Raw genomic sequence first — 16,522 nt, forward strand, 5'->3', positions numbered from 1 at the left:
TCCCCCTCTCGGCGGGGCAGGTGAAACGGCGGGGGTGGCAGCTTCCCCTTTTGGGGGTTTCTCTTGATTAACCCTATAAAAGCCCTCATCCTGTCCCTGGGTACACTTGCCTGTCTTCTAAAACCGCAAAGCTAAGTATTTCTGTAACTTCCCACTGCCCCATTTAAGTGAAAGAAATCTGCAGCGACAGACAACGCAACCGTTACCCTCTCAGAACCCTGGCACCGTGTGGTGCTGAGGCAGCCTGTACTCGACGCCTAATGGGCAAACACGCTCCACCCTTTGCTGGCCTTGTTATGCAACACCTTACCGGTGACCTCTGCCATCCAAAGGTAGAATAATTTTCCAAATTAATAGACTGTGTGACAGTCAGATGTGCCTCCAACTGATAAAACTGATTTAAGGGTGTGTGAGATCATTGCTGAGGCATGGCGGTACAAGTTTGATGCAGTGATGATGTATATAGTGCTTGCTTTGCCTAATTATGTAGGGAAATGTGGCCTACGTGGCTGCGTGCTTCATCTGTATTGCCAGTTCTCATCCCGGCTGACTTCAAATGATTTAGCCAATTTTAACTAAATTTGACCAAAGGATAGGGTTTGCAAAGCTACTAATTGTTCCAGCTGTGGAAGAATTATTAGCTAGGTGGAGGGAAGCATGCCCCCAAGAAGGAAAACTTGTTTTTTTCACTTCAGTTGGCGGGTCAGGCCACACACACGCACGTGATTCAGCTAGTTTACACATGCACAACTGCTAGAGTAATAGTGTCCAAAGCTTATGGTGTCCCTGGGATGTGTGGACAGATCATATGTGGGCCTCCTAGACTCAGAAACCAAACTAAAATGTGCTATCACAATAGCCCTAAAATAGATATTCCCCATCTGCTTACTGCAGAGTTCTTGGAAACCTATAGAATCTGAAACTCAACATATTCCACAGGCTATTATTATATCAGGCTGAACTTGGGTGCGATCCTGTAGGGCAATTTCTATTCTGACCTTGGGCACTACCAACAATGATGAAAGTCTGAATGTATCAGAAAGGGATAGATATACTATTACTTGACAAAGTCCTCCTGTTATTTTCCAGTATTTTCTCCATTCCTTCTGGGCAGAAAGGATGGGTGAACACCATGCAACCTTGAAAACAGGAAAATATAAATAACTGATACGGAAGATACTTAAGGGGCAATGCAGTCTCTCACAAAGTAGAGCTAATTTGCTAACAGATGACATATAAATTGCTCAGTGGATCTATGAATTTACTTTTAAATTCATACCTATGATTTTTTGTATCCTTATTACTTCTGTTGTACCATACTGTCAAAAAAATCAGTTCATTTTGTTTTGGTTTAATTGCTTTCGTTGCATAAAAGTGCTACGTTTAAAATACCATATTAACAAATTTATAATCACTACACCTCCATTAAGAGTCTTTCTATAGAATGAATACTGTATTTGCTTCCACCTCACTTACTCATCTTCTGAGATAACTAGATGACAAGAAGGGCATTTCAGGTTTGTAGGGCATTTCTTGTTTTAACTTCAACAGCATTGCTTCATTTTGGTAGTACTCAATATTTAATGGGTTGTGGGAAAAATACTATATCAGGAGAGAGCTTTCTGAATTAATTAAATCCTTCATACTGTATATACTCTATATTTGAGTCGAATTGTTTTTACATATGCATTATTCAGACTACTTTTATTCAGAACTTTTCAGAAATGTTCTTTGCAGTCTCATCTGTAAGAAGAATTTATGGAATATCATGGTGGTTGTCAGAATGAAAGGCTTCACTTTCTTAACTGGAAAGTTTAGCTGAAAAATTGTGACTACAATGTATAGGAATAGTAATGGCTCTATCCAGTCGTCTTGTGGTGTATAGGATAGTAACATGCACACTGAAGACGCTCTACAGATTGGCAACATATCTGTTGCCTTTTAACAATACGGCAGCAATGGTAGTGTGAACATCTCACACTCAGTTCATTGTACTTGATACATCATTTACTTGCCAGATCAGAAACTTTAAGTTGTAATGATTAAATTAACAGTCTATTAAAGTCTTAAAGATTCTGTATTACATAAAATTATCTTCCCCCAGCCCCAATGTTTATGTATATAAATAAAACAATAAAATCTCCATATCTGACTCATGTGGTTCTGACTCATTTTTATAATGAGGGTCTGACTCATTTTTTAAAAATCTTCTTGGCCAAATGAGAACAAAATTCCCTCACGAAGATGATTCATTTACTGTTTAGAAGGTATATGAAAGTGGCCATTAGGGGGTGATGTTCCTAAAACAGAACTACCGCAAATGAATAAAACAGTTTCTGTGCATGATTTTTCTCTTATTTTCATCATGGTACATGAGTTTTATCTTCAGCGTATTCATTTGAACCATCCTCATCAATGCCAATGTAAGAATAGAACTTGGCTCTGTACAACTTAACGTAATGAGAAGTAAAAAGAAAAGTCATATTAGGAAAAGGAAATGAATAGACGTTATTTTGCATAAAGTCTGCACGAAGTTAAAAGCTAAACCAGGAAGGAAGTTACCACCACTATGCTAGATGGGAGTGCTTCAGTGACATGTGCTTGCTTTTGAGAAAATCAGAACTCTTCAGATTAGGACTAGGAATAATTACCATGTTTATTTTATGTTTACCTGAATTTTTCAAAATCCATGAAGGTGAGTGATGAGCTTTTAAAATAGCCTTTTATTTATTCTAAAGTCTGACTGCAATTGAAAAGTTGGCACGTGCTTTCCTAAAAGTGATGGTTAGGATGCTGTACTCATATGGACTTTGCAAGGCATATAGATCTTTTTCATTAGATTTTTAACCAACAGAGTTGGTTATGTGTGGTAATTTGAAAGGAGTTTGTCATTCATTTACATACACTGCAAAATTTTTGGTAACTATTTCCATGCATCATGAAGAGAGGAGTTAAAATATGTATGTTCTTTTATAGCAGGTACTCATGTCTTAAAAAATAACTTTTTTTAAGTTTCTATACTGAAATGCCTATAAAACTTTGTACAATTGCTATCTGGTATGAGATACTGTCTGTGAAAGAGATATGCAGTGGTAACCTGACAAAAAGTAGTGCGGAATAGGTGTAACTAAGTGAAGCAAATCTTTTAACATAAATCCCAAATACATCTTGGTGATCCTGAAGGTCAATACTAGATTTAGGATGAATGCAAAATATATGTGTGGAAGTTACACATTCAGTGCTTTCTTAAAAGTCCATAAATAAATTAATATTAAAATAGTTTTGTCACATCCATTCCTAAGTAAGTTTTGAATAGATAAATGTTATAATAAGAAGCATCCCTTTGACAAAAGGTGTGTATTCCCAGGCATCATAAAATAAATGATTTATGAAGAATAATTTTCCGGAAAAAAATTAATATAAAAATATATCCAGATTAGGTTACTTATATTTACATTTCTATTTTCATTAACCACAAAGAAGAAACATGACAGTAACTAGAATATAATTTATAGTTTTTTATAGTTTATAAACGAACAAACTTGGTAAGCTGTCATAAGTTTTGAATATCATAAAATTGATAAGTCAGTTTAAGAAGTTGGAATAATTAATGTTTTACTTCCATGAAGAAGTAATCAAAGTATTTGCTAGCACAGACTATGCAAATAAACAATGACATGACTATTATCAGAAGAAAACATTAGCCTTACTATCAAACATCAAAGAGTGAATAATTTCATTTTAATGGAATTGGATTTTCTATGGAGAAACACCCTGTAAATAGAGGCTTAATAAAGGAATTTCATAATCACAGAACTTCCTAACATTAAGCACGTGGGTTACAGATCTTTGAATATACAGCAGTTTCCTAGAGATACTTTGCATGGTTTCATCTCAGTGATCCTATTAACTCTTCAGGCCGTCTGCATTCAGATTTCTCAAAACCTTTTCCACATTTCTAGTGATGTTTACATTTGGGAGGGTGCTCCCCAGTCCTGCAGTAAGGAGCAAGCCTCTTGTGGGTACGGCTCTCTCTCTGCCATGTAATCCACTGGGAAAGTCTAGTCTTTTTGCAGCCCTACTTACAGTGTTCAACGATACATATCCCTCCCTAGAAAGTCCATAGTCCTGTGAGTTGGAAGAAAATAAAGTTTACTGATGCTAGATCGTAATTTGAATGGCTTTCTCAGTAGGGATCTTTCAAGAGGATGGTAAGCACCCTCCCTAACGGGACAGCATTCAAACTTTTTCCACTCAGGTAACAGGCCTTTTACATATCTACAACATGGCTCACAGGCAGCTCTGGAGCCTGTTTAGCCGTGTGTGAAGTCCAAAATGGACTTCATAGTGCTATATGTAGACTGCTGTCACAGCACGGTCAGTGGATTCCCAAGTCTGCGTACAAATTTCTTGGTGAAAGGGGTATGGTAGGGAGTTATCGTTAGTTGACCTTGAGAGCTGTAGCAGTGGTTTTAGAGTGGTTGCCCAGATGCACACACGCCTTGCCATGAGAGCAGAATAAGCATTCAATTTCTGCTCCTGGCTCATCTCCACAGAGAAGCTCTGCACAAAACGCCTCCTTCAGCTGGAAGAATTTGGCCTCAGAAGCCTGTTCCACTCCAGGTTGTGTGGGTCAGATCATAAGCTTTTTGAGGAAAATGTTTTGACTTGCCTCAGGGAAAGATCAAGCTCTAAATTTTGTCTGACATTTTTCCTTTTTGTATTAAAATGAATTATTTTCTTACCTGCATAGGACGTGTATTTTACATTTCAATTTATTATGTTTTATAAGGAGTTTATGACTCTGATGTAGTGTTAGTAAAGTGAAGATAATTGACTTTGGCATTGGATTTTGGATTTTATTTCTGTATCCTGTCTGAAATCCTTCACTGGCCCGTTTCTCAGGTCAGCCTGCTGCGATGTGAGCACAGGTGGCCTGTTGAATCTGTCAGATTGTGGCTGAGCACTGGAGCAATTAAAGGCTATGTTTTTTATTGGAATTGGAAGGTCAGCTACAAAACTATAAGTTAGTGCTGCATCAACTCCAGGAAGTGGTTATTTGTATTCATAAATATGTATTTCATGTTGGGGTTCCAGAAGTTTTTTATTCTTCTTTTTTTTTTCACGTTGAAAAAATAGTTCGAAGTTAACTCAAGGAAAAATGCACGATTTGTACAATAAAGCCCTACTTTAATGTAGAAGACAGCTAAAATAACACTCATTAATAATTAATTCTATGTGGTTTTTGCTACTTGCCAGATCTGCATTAATGTACTCTAGCTACAGTAATTTGATACTGAAATTTGACTATGAATACCAAAACCAATGGTCACAATTAAGATTCGTGTTTGTTGACTGAATATAAGAGAACGTGAAGGGTGTGGCCAGAGGTTTTAGCAGTGTTTCTGTGGATTTTCACTGCATGGTTGCCATGTCATTGGAAAGAAAGTTTTTGTTCTGATTATAGCTATTTTACAACATAATTGCACTGGTGCGTTGCAACTGCATGGTTCCAGGGCTAAGTTCCCCCTCCAAACATGAGTGCTTTCATCTTCTTTTCAAGTACAATCAAATTGGAGCAGCTTTGAAACAGGGATGTGACTAGATACCACCACAAATTTAAGTTAGTATTACAAGAGATTTCATACAATTCAGCAATGAAATCCAGCACTGAGGTTGTGGGAAGACTCTGCTTGCTTTCTCTCACTTGTTGATGCATTCAATATGCTGTCATAATCCTCAAGAAAGAAAGTGCATTTCATTGTAAGGTGGTTAAAATATCTGTTACTTGATGCTTCCATGCACGTATTTGTCCATGTGTCCTGTATGACTGTCTTGCTAATATAGTACTCCTTTTTTTTTTCCACAGTTAACACTGTAATTGTGTCATGCGTGGATACCTGTTCATCAAATAACACCACTTTTCCACTTTGTACTTTTAACAATTCTTGCAAAAGATCACTGCAACAAGGAAGAGAAAACCAGACTCTTTTACTGAAGGCCATTGTAAACCATTCCAATTTCCAAAATATTTCATGTATTTGCCAGTCCTCCAGGAGGGAACAACAGTCCCATACTAAATATACAGAGTGTGAATTCAAGAGAGATGTGAATGTTGATCATCAAGGATCAGGGTCAGTAGCGAAAAAAAGTAAGTAAGGGAAGAGAAACACTTAATTTTGAAGTAGTTAATTGCACATAAAAGATGTTTTCATTTGGTAGTTAAAAGAAAATTATAATATGCTGCTGGTTCTCTAGGGGCTTTGAAAATCTATGAACAATGGGGTTTTTTAGCTTGTCTTTGCATGGCTAGAAAATGCAGGTTTTATGCCAGATTCTCAGTGGCGTTCATTCCTGGCTGTCAGTAAACATGTCGGTAGCAAAATGCTGATTTCTTTTCTTTGAGGATCTTGTATAAAATCAGAGGGGGAATGGGGGTGGTTGTGTGTATCATTATCTTCAGGGGGCTTTGTATTGGTCTGGAAGGAGGGTGCTGTGAGAAAAGAGTGCCTTATCCAGCAGCCATCTAGAATACTTTTGTTGCAGATTTGACCTCTGCCAGCTGGCTTTTATGAACACTCTTATATCCTCAAATTTATTATTTTAATCTTGCTAAATTTTCTAAAATATTTCATTTATTTTTAAGGAGATGTAGTTTCTGATCAGTTTTCATGCTGAATTTGCTTTTAAATGTCATTGCGGAACTCTACATGTTGATTGCTGATACTATGTGAAGATAGGTTGTGAGCAAGTATCTGAAGAACTAAATCAAAGATGGTAACTATTCAGATGGCAGCTATACAAGAAATAACCATTTTTGTGCTTGTAGTCTATGATATCCACAACCGTGTAGTATCAGAAATGGCCTTGCATGTTTCATAGAAGGCAGCACTGAATAAGGGCTGGCACAGCAATACAGAGAAGAGTTCAGCAACATCCACATCTTTTCAGAGCGGTAGCAGTGTATTCCTTCTGTGCCATGTACTCTTGCAAAGTATCTGGAAACTTTTGGGAAAGAGGATGCCTCTGAATTTTGCTTTCCTAACATTGTCAGCAACAGGGGCAACAGGCCAAGTCCTGAACGTAAGAAATTAAGTTCTTCTGCAAATGCATCGTTTTCTTATTACAAAATAGCTGTCTTAACAAGTATGGAAAATAACAAAACAAAAAATATGTGGACAAACTCTGTTGTCAGTTATACCTGTACAACTCTAACACTTTTGACAATGTCTCACCTACCTATGTTTCTTCTTAACATTGCGCAAGCCTCACAGCTTGTGCGGTTCGAAGTGAAACAAGGACCTTCTGCAACTGGTAGCAGATAGACTAGATGTACGCTTCAAATCTCTATCATCGTATGGCTTTTACTTGGTTTTTATTTTTTTCATAGCCTGATTTTTGTCTCTGTTACCTTTGATAACAGATGACAAAACAACAAAAAACTGAAAAGCTTTAAAGCTGGTAGTAAAGCAAAAAAGGGACTATAATTTGCAGGGGAAATATATTTTGTATAGATAATCAATGTTCTTCAGATCTGTTCAGAATAACTTTACATGGTATCCTTTTGTCCATTTTATCATAGTCGATAATGTAAAAGCCTACTGTATATTTTTACAAATGAGACAGAGAACTTACTTTATTGTTCTTTCTGAAAGTTGTCTCTTTGTCTACCACATGTTATGTAACAGTTTTGTTTTAATTTTTAGTTCCAAAAGCAAAAGGCTCACTTGAAGTGAAAACAAAAGATGTTATTTATTTTTATAAATATTTTAATTTCACTACGGTTTCCGAGAAAGAAGAAGTAGAGCATAATACTTACTACCTGCTGGAAATCCACATCAACAATTCTATAGTCGGAGGAAGAAATGCAGCTGAAGAATACCTAAATCATTCCTGTCTAGTGGCAATGATGGAAGACCAAAATGACTGTATAAATATTTCACTGCAACTGAAGTCTTACGTGGAATGTAAGTTACAAAGGAGAGTCAGAATGGAAATCAAACCAGAAACAATATGAATCTTGCAAAAAATCTCCAGTAGGTAGTTCTTTGCTTTCAGCAACCATTTGAAAGTATTTAAGTATTTCACAAGAAAAGAATACAATTTTGATCACCCCTTAGTAAAAGGCCATCTTTAGTAGGCAACTGGCAGTTTTTATAGTGATTTAAAGCAGGTTTAGCTGTGGCTTTTTCTTTCCTAGAAGCATCACAGCAAAGTAAGTGTCCGTACATTTTTTTGCTTAGCAGTGACAGATTCACAAATTGCATGTATGACAAAAGCTGGAATTACTTTTTTCCTCTCCCCTCCCCCATAATGGCATAACCCTGTTGTCTTGGAGGTCAATTAAAAAATTCCTGTTAACTTCAGGGGCAGAAGAATCAGGAGACAGGTTTGACTTTTCTTAATGTCATACTGCAATATCCTACTATACAGCCTTACTACAGTATACTTAAAAGAGAGATCTTCAGCTGAACTAGGCTTAGTTTTCCCAGAAGACAGCATGTCAGCTTTTTAAATTACTGTTTGTGCTGCAGGAGTTTTTTGGCTGATTGCCTGACCATGGTCAGGGCTTCCAGCGCGTCTATATGCAACGCTTGCCATCTGGGAATTGCTGAATTATTACATTCATTTAGTTTTGTATGGCAAATGCATTTTATGCTGTACCTTTGCTGGAAAAAAACCCGTGGTTTGGAGTTGGCTAAACCTATGTTAAATAAGTTCAGGTAAAATCGTAGAGAAGAGAGGGCAGCTTAGTTTTTTATAAATAAGTAGGTCTAGCTATGAGAGGAGTACCTGCTAACTTGTGTCAAAACTATGAGCTAACCACCCTTCGCTAATGGTGATTTACCTGGGAAGTAGTTATCTCAAATTAACAATAAAAATTAACAACGCATCTTTTTTCTATTTACTTCAAAACAAAGCTAGAGAGGTGCTCAGGGCTTTGACTAGGCAAGGTTGATACACAAGTCATTACAAGTCTATGAGAGGAGTACCTGCTAACTTGTGTCAAAACTATGAGCTAACCACCCTTCGCTAATGGTGATTTACCTGGGAAGTAGTTATCTCAAATTAACAATAAAAATTAACAACGCATCTTTTTTCTATTTACTTCAAAACAAAGCTAGAGAGGTGCTCAGGGCTTTGACTAGGCAAGGTTGATACACAAGTCATTACAAGTCACTACAAGATGGGGTAGAGTACTCTGTTTGAAAGGAGCCTAAATGACTGTATAAAAGATATTTTTAGTTCTGAATTAGGAGGGATGAGCTGTGCTTACCTCAAAGAGCCATGGGGTTATTGGCAGTTACCTCATGACTTGCCAGTGGAGAAGATACACAAGGGAAGTTGATGTAGGTCTAATTATACTATTCTAAGTCAAGGAAAGGAAAACAGTGGTTTGGCTATAGTCTGTAATTTGATTTTATATGAGTCATAGTAACATAGTTGGTTTTTAAAATAGTTATTTGACAATGCTAAGGTATGCATTAACATGCAGCTGCCAAAGAAGTTTGGAAGGTCTTTCAAACAACCAGGGAAGAATGTTCCCCACATCCTTTCTCTGTGGTATACAGTCCTGGCTTGTACTAGTTACTGAACTAATTCCCTGCGGAATGTGGGTGCATTTCTGCAGCAGCTGTTGTCCGAAAGAGCAGCCTACCTCCTACACCCAGTCCCATGCTGATTCTCCCCCAAGGCAGCTTTGGTTAAAAGAACTCCCCAGAGGGGTCCTGTTGATGGCATTTCCTCACTTTTTGATAAGAAAATTTCTGTGTGTAGAATCTTACCTTCTCCTGTGTATGAAGATAGACCAGGAGGTTGAGAATGCCAGTACAGGTCAGTGATGTACAGTGGACCAATTCCTTCTGTGCTCCATCCAAAGAGGGAATATATATTACCCTTGTTCTATCTTAAATATAAATGTTGATCTTTGAAGCATTTTCTTCCTGGCTGAGTTGCATGTAACAGTTTATACAAATAGGAAGAGTTTTCATTCACTTAGCTATGTATAACTATTTCAGACATGGGGAGATAGATACATGTGAAAATGAAGCTAAATTCTAGATAGCAAACTTAATTTCAAACAACAAAGAAGGCTGAAAGAAAAAGGCATAATCTTCTCTTTTGCTTGAAATTTTCATGTGTGGGGATAGGCATGTTCCAAAACTTACCAAGATAGATTGTTCTGCTTTTTTCTGCCAGTGATTTCCTGCTTCATTTTCTCTCTTCTGCATTTTATGGACAGATCCAATGTGTATGACGAAGATCATTTGGCTCACTATGATTCCAGTAGTTTTTGTGTTTACTATTTCAATTGTCATCTACAAAATAGTCCAAGAAAATGAACAAAACTGTAAGTAACAAAAAGTAAATCTGCATGAATTTAAATTTCTATGCAATGAAAAATGTATTAATTTACAATAACAAAGCTGTTGATTATTAATGTGGTTCAGACACCAATATTTTAATTGTAATATGGTAAAAGCTTCTTATAGAGGGACTGAAATACTGAGGTGATTGATACTATCACCTCTCACCTCTCAATCGTGGATGCAAATCCAAGCTTGTTGATGGTGAATGAAATACGTTTTTTTTGACAGATGCTTGGTGGCCTGTGATCCTTAGTGATATGAACTTCTGGTTTCAGACTCATTCCAGTAGATAAAACAATTACAGTTGAACCTTGTTGAAGGTCTTAAGCAGAAATGCCAATGACCAATATAAGCAGATTGAAATATCCTTTCCTTCCTAAAGATGATTCATCTAGATCACAGTCAAGAAAAATGATAGGATAGATATCAGGAGATACGCACTCAGCTGTCTGTCCTGAAAATGGTTACCTAAATCCAGCGGTGGTGTAATCCCATACAGGTTAACCAAGCTGTGCCTTCTTAACCCCAGAGCTGAATTAAGCCCAGATAACATTTCTTCTCTTTGCTGTTATTTCAGCAATGACAGCAGTGCTGTCATTTCTGAATCAGCACTATTGACTATTCCAAGTGATTAAAACTTCGCAATGAAAGAACTTGTCCTTAGTTCAGAGACTGAAACTCTTGTTTCTACAGAATGCCTTTACCAGCCAAGACAGGCTCTTCCTCTGCAATTCACCTGAGATTTCACAGGCTGAAAACAGGATTTACAGTATTTCTTCTAGCAATATACAAGGAAGAAAGCAAGAATAAAAGTGTAGGAATACCCTGAGCAGGAGACTTTTGAGCAACCAAGATAAGGTCCTCTGCACAAAAACAATGCAGAAAATTGACCGCCTGTCAGCTGCTGGTCTTTGTTTTACATCCCAAGTCAGAGATAGGTGGTACAGGGAACACGCTCCCTTGCATCACTGTGGAAAAAGTGTTACTTAACCCGTTACCTGAGATAATAGCTCTTAGACGCTTTTAACAGCAATTTCCTGAGACTTTCTGCCAGTGTCAGCCCCGAGTGGGCAGAATGCCTCCAGAGAACCAGCATTTAGTTGCTATTACCATGCAGATGTCCATTCCCCTTGTAGTCCAGAGCTGCCGAATGGAGACCTTGGTCACAGGGGTAATAAAAAAATGATAAGCCATTCCATTCCCTGATCGTTCTTACTGTAGCCACAGGCAGTTTTGTAACGAAAGAGCAATAGGAGTTTAGCTTTAATCATAAATGAACAGAAGGAAGAAGAGTGCCCACACATGAAATGTTTCTGTGGTTTTTTTGCATAGTGTAAATATTTTATGCATATATTTTTAATGAATAAGCAAAATAGTTGCTTAAAATGGCAAATCTGTGCCCTGTCCCAAATGATTAGAGAAACTCCTTACAAGATTATCTTGGTTAAAATACATGATCTTTTACTTATTGCTAGGCCCAAATTCAGAAACCTATTTTATGTATATAAAAATCCCACTAAGTGTAAATTAGGTCTTTATAAGTGGGCTATTAAATGCTCTAATTTAAAGGACTTTTATTTGTAATTTCAAAGCTACCTATAAATGTCGTGAGTATGATTTTCTGTGCTTTGAGTCATAACATCCCATTTTTAATGCAGAAGTATTAGTAGTGATGATTAATGTTTTACTGCCTTTATTCTTAAACATCAGTTTTCTATTAAATGCAGGTTTTTCAGAATTGCCATGGACACGGGCTGGGAGGAAATGATGCCCTTTTGAGGCTTCTAATTACTGATTTGTTTCTAGAATACATTTCTGTTAATAGAGGAATAGTGGTTTTATTAGTTAAATTTACAATGTATAACATTAAAAACAACATCAATATGTTACTGACAAAAAGACAAGCACATAAAAATCAGATTTAAGGGTTGAATTCCTTATGTGTGTATATTATGATGCCACCTTTAATTGCAAGTCTACATACTGCTTTTTTCAGTGCTGCCCAAGGAACACAGCAGAATATTACTATGTGCCTAAAACAGCTGCTAAGAATTTTTACAGTCATAATTCAGTTAGTAGTTTTTCTCTTAAGTTGTGAGCACTACTGAAAGCTGTTAAGAAATACGGAATTATTCATTTCCTCGAGACCTTCCAAGACATTCTGCTAGGCAGACCTTGAGAATCTCTGAAACATTAATGAAGTTATTTCCATGAGTGCATAAAATAAAATTTCCAAATAAACTTGGTGGAGGTTACTACCTATCCATGACAAAGGAGCTAAATTAGAAATCAGTCCTTTTGCCTTTTCCCTTCCACTCTTGTCTTAGGACCACTTCCAGAGCTTCCTTTGACATTAACTGTTACAGTGCATGCTTAGGGCTCCAGCGCATTAGATCTCCGCTGGCTATTCGTAAAAAAATCATGACCTAAATAATGCTAATTTTATGGATTTCTTAAAGATGAAGTTTTCTAGTGTTCTCAAAAGAGAAAGATAAAAATCCATTCTGTTATGTAGAATTGGAGCAAGCCTGTCATCAGAAGCTGGCTGAGCCCTGAACTGCTGTCATTGTAGAACAGGGCTAACCATAACAGTTGCACAATCAACTGCAATAACCCCACAAAGGCACAGTATTAAGAGAGCAGGCGAAGGATGGAAAGACTGCGGAGTTTATGAACTGGGTGCTGAGGACAGTCAGAGGTGTTCAACCCAGCTCTTTCTCTCTCTGGGTGGTGTAGAGCTTGCTCTCAAACTGTGCTTCCAAAGATGAACACCCCACACTTGCAAAGAGTCTGTCAGCTTCCTAGGATGCCAGTACGCTCCATCCTTGCTATTCCACTGTCAGCAGTGTGAGTCTGAACCTGTACTGGAACATGTACTTCTTTGATAACCTTCCAAAATTTGTTCAAGGTATACAGTATAGAGGAGGGAAGGAATAATTTGAAAGGGGCAAACCTGAATGGGATTTCCAGAAAATTTCATTAAGGAAGATATAAAACATCTGGCCCTAGGATTTCCTCATCACCTTATTTCAAAACCTTTCTGTGTTATCATGGAAGGTGTTTAACAGTTTAAGAATAAGGTGTTTACCAGCTTTCCATCTAATCAGTGCCATATGTAATCCTACAGTTGAGGATAATGCATTTTGTTTAAAACAGATTGTAATCACAGAGTAGCAGCAGTTTCTACTATTCTAAGAAGAAAGCGTTCTAGACATGCAAGAAGAACCAGATCTGCCACTAAGATTCATCCTTTTCCTGGTAAGTAATATAAAAGTAAAATAAAAATCTAACAAATCTTGAGGCACGAGGAGGTCAAGAAAGACCTTTTAAGTCTTTCCTGTCAGAGGATGCTTCAGGTTTGTTTTCAGAGTTACCTTCATCGTACACAAATTTGATATGGCTGATGTTATGGAAATGTTTTTATATCATAAATAAATAATTCTGATGATGAAGCGATAAGAAGACTTATGTATATCATGTGGGAATGCTTCTCTCAGTCTTCCAAATGTGTTGCATTAATGACTTTGGGTTTTTTACCTCCTTTTAATTTTTGATCATGTTGTGTGCCACATTTGAGGTTTGGCAGCAGAGTGCTTTGTGTGTGTATGAAAAGTATCCAGACGTGTACACGTGTATGTATGCTCTATGTGTTTAAGACTCTTGACAAAATCTGCTACCAAAGGATGGAATGGATGGCTGTAGCAGGACTCAGAGAATGACTCTGCTGGCACTTTGTAGCCTATTTCTAGGGAAAATTTCCCACAAAGTACAATTTTCTAGTGTCAGATAGGAATTAAAATGTGGTCTTCTGAGAGTGTAGTATGTTTAGCACAGATAAATTAAATGGCATAGCTAAACTCAAAGTTTTGGTTCCAGAAATTATGATTTGGCAACAAATCTCTGTGTGAGGGGAAATTAGCAGCTGTAGCTCTGAGTGTTACTGATATCGCTGGAAGTCACATGCTTTAATAAATTCTGGTTTCGCGAAGGGAGCTCTATCTTTAAAAAGATTGACATGGACATATAGAATAATAGCTCTGAATGGCAAATCAACTTCCCTCCAAAACAAGAACAACTACAAAGCCAGCAAATGAAAAAAATTGTTTTAAATTTGGCTAGGCTTGGGTACCTCCCTGTTTGTTTTGTTGGTTCTTCAGGACTACGAGGAGACTCAATAATTTCTCTCTACAACTCAGTAACTCACGGCATTTCAATTTTACCTCGGAAAGAGTGAATAGCTCCCTGTCTGTCTGAACTCTTCTGGGAGTACAATTTATGCTCCTTGCTTTTAAAGCACTGGCTACGTCTAAGATGTATTTATGAGCTCATTATTTTCGTCCCGCAGGAAAGGAATTATCTTTCTGATATCTTTTGTCTTGAATAACTTCACTAATACCACACCTGTTTTATCAGCACGTTCACATTGGCACTTTTAATGTTGTATATCCAAAGGTATTTTTGATAATGGAGGTTTATGGAAATTCAAATCTAGTTTTACTAGCTTTTACTGATGAGAATAGGAACCCCATATTGGTCTGTCATTCTTACTTCTATGTTCCTCCCACTTCAATCTGTCCACTTAACCCAGAAAGATGCTTAGTTGTGTGAACTGCTATAATGGGTTTTATTTTAATATGAAATTCCTTGGTTTCACACATCATAATTCCAGTCAATCCAGTCAATTTCCTGATTTATATCAATTTATTTTAAAGTGGAATCAAGACCATATGAGAAGAGTTTATTTTTTCCGCAGTTGCTAAGTTTAAGATTTGCTACTGTGATAATGGATTATAAATACCTATAGATGACTTCTTCGACAGCCCTTGATAATATTTTCACTATCATTAGTGCATAGCTTGGAATCTTGAAACAAAACATTGAGATCCACTGAAGACAATACAACCACCCTGGAAACAGTATAGTGAGACTAAATAGCTATATATCTGAGAGGATGTGACAGTATCTCATCTAGATGAAAAGATGTATAGGTACTACTAAAAGGTTATTCAAAGTTCAGAAAGGATAAGGGAAGAAAAAGAAGGAAACCTATACTTTGAGAATGAGAATGATTTCCTAGGTAGACTCAGGAAATTACTGTCTTAATATCACTGTGGTCCTACAAAAAGATAATTTACAGCAGGGATGCTAGTTTTGTGAAACTGTTAGTGGCTCTATGTCCATGAATCGTTGCCATCAAGTCTGGTGGCCAGAGGAAAGGGGGGAAAATGTATAGTATGTTCTCTAGGATAGGATTAAAATTACAGCCTTCCAAATTCATGGTACTACAAAGGCTTAAGCATATATAGTGAGGATAGGGGAGCTTTAAAGCATTCTGGTCATAAATGTTGACTAAACCTTGTCTGTGCTGTTAAGCCAAAAAAGTATGCACTGGAGCGTGGGCTGTACAGAGCTGTTTTGTAGACTTTGGATCTACCATTGCATTTATGTAAAACAGTCCCTTGAACGGTATGAATTGACAAAACACATTTGCCCTTAAATGCAGCCACAAGAGAAGGGAAAGAGTACAGGGTGCTGCTTCTTCAGTACAAGAAGTAAGTATTCTTTAAGTGGCTGATCTGTATTTCCAGACGCAGAGCATTTTCATATCAAATAGGACTTGATAGTAGTAGCACCTGGAAAATAATCCATAGAAGAAAAGTCAGTTCCTTGCTTTGTGTTCATGACAGAGAATCTTAGGGAGATTCCCACATAAGAGACTTTTATTGCAAGAATTTCTTTGAGGAGCTTTCTCAAATTGAAGAGGCAGTACAAGAGGTTTTGGAACAACTTAATTAATAATAGCAATTAGAAGGACTAGACAGTATTCCCCACAGTGTTTTAAAAGAACTCGGATAGAAACTGCTGAACACAGTTTACTGCTTAAATCAGCCTCAGTTCCAGAGAAAGGGAAGGCAGCTATACTTACTCTGCTCTTACATCTTTCCCTTAGCCCACTTTCCCTAAACCACCTTTTCCACTACTAGTAACTGATTTAGTATAGCTATTCTCATACAGCTGTATCCAAAAAAAAAATAAGCCTGGGGACATGGCACAGAATTACTTGTTGGGAGCAGGCCAGAGTGTGTAAACTGTACACTACATTATTTAAAAAAAAAAAAAAAAAAAACCCAGCCAGCTGTATTTCTTTAGAC

General features: G+C 37.2%; 1 protein-coding gene across 1 annotated transcript in view; it reads left to right on the forward strand.

Annotated features, from left to right (window-relative positions):
- Window positions 1-2,489: 2,489 nt before the first annotated feature.
- The window catches only part of TMEM156 (transmembrane protein 156), a 22,663-nt gene continuing 8,630 nt past the window's right edge, over window positions 2,490-16,522 (forward strand). The window contains 5 exon segments of the mRNA XM_009280174.1: window positions 2,490-2,695; window positions 5,870-6,151; window positions 7,707-7,967; window positions 10,244-10,351; window positions 13,527-13,628. Coding sequence (XP_009278449.1) covers window positions 2,596-2,695; window positions 5,870-6,151; window positions 7,707-7,967; window positions 10,244-10,351; window positions 13,527-13,628 — 853 coding nt within the window. The 5' untranslated portion in view covers window positions 2,490-2,595.

Source organism: Aptenodytes forsteri, unplaced genomic scaffold, assembly GCF_000699145.1.
Source record: "Aptenodytes forsteri isolate BGI_AS27 unplaced genomic scaffold, ASM69914v1 Scaffold35, whole genome shotgun sequence".
Lineage (NCBI taxonomy): Eukaryota > Metazoa > Chordata > Aves > Sphenisciformes > Spheniscidae > Aptenodytes > Aptenodytes forsteri.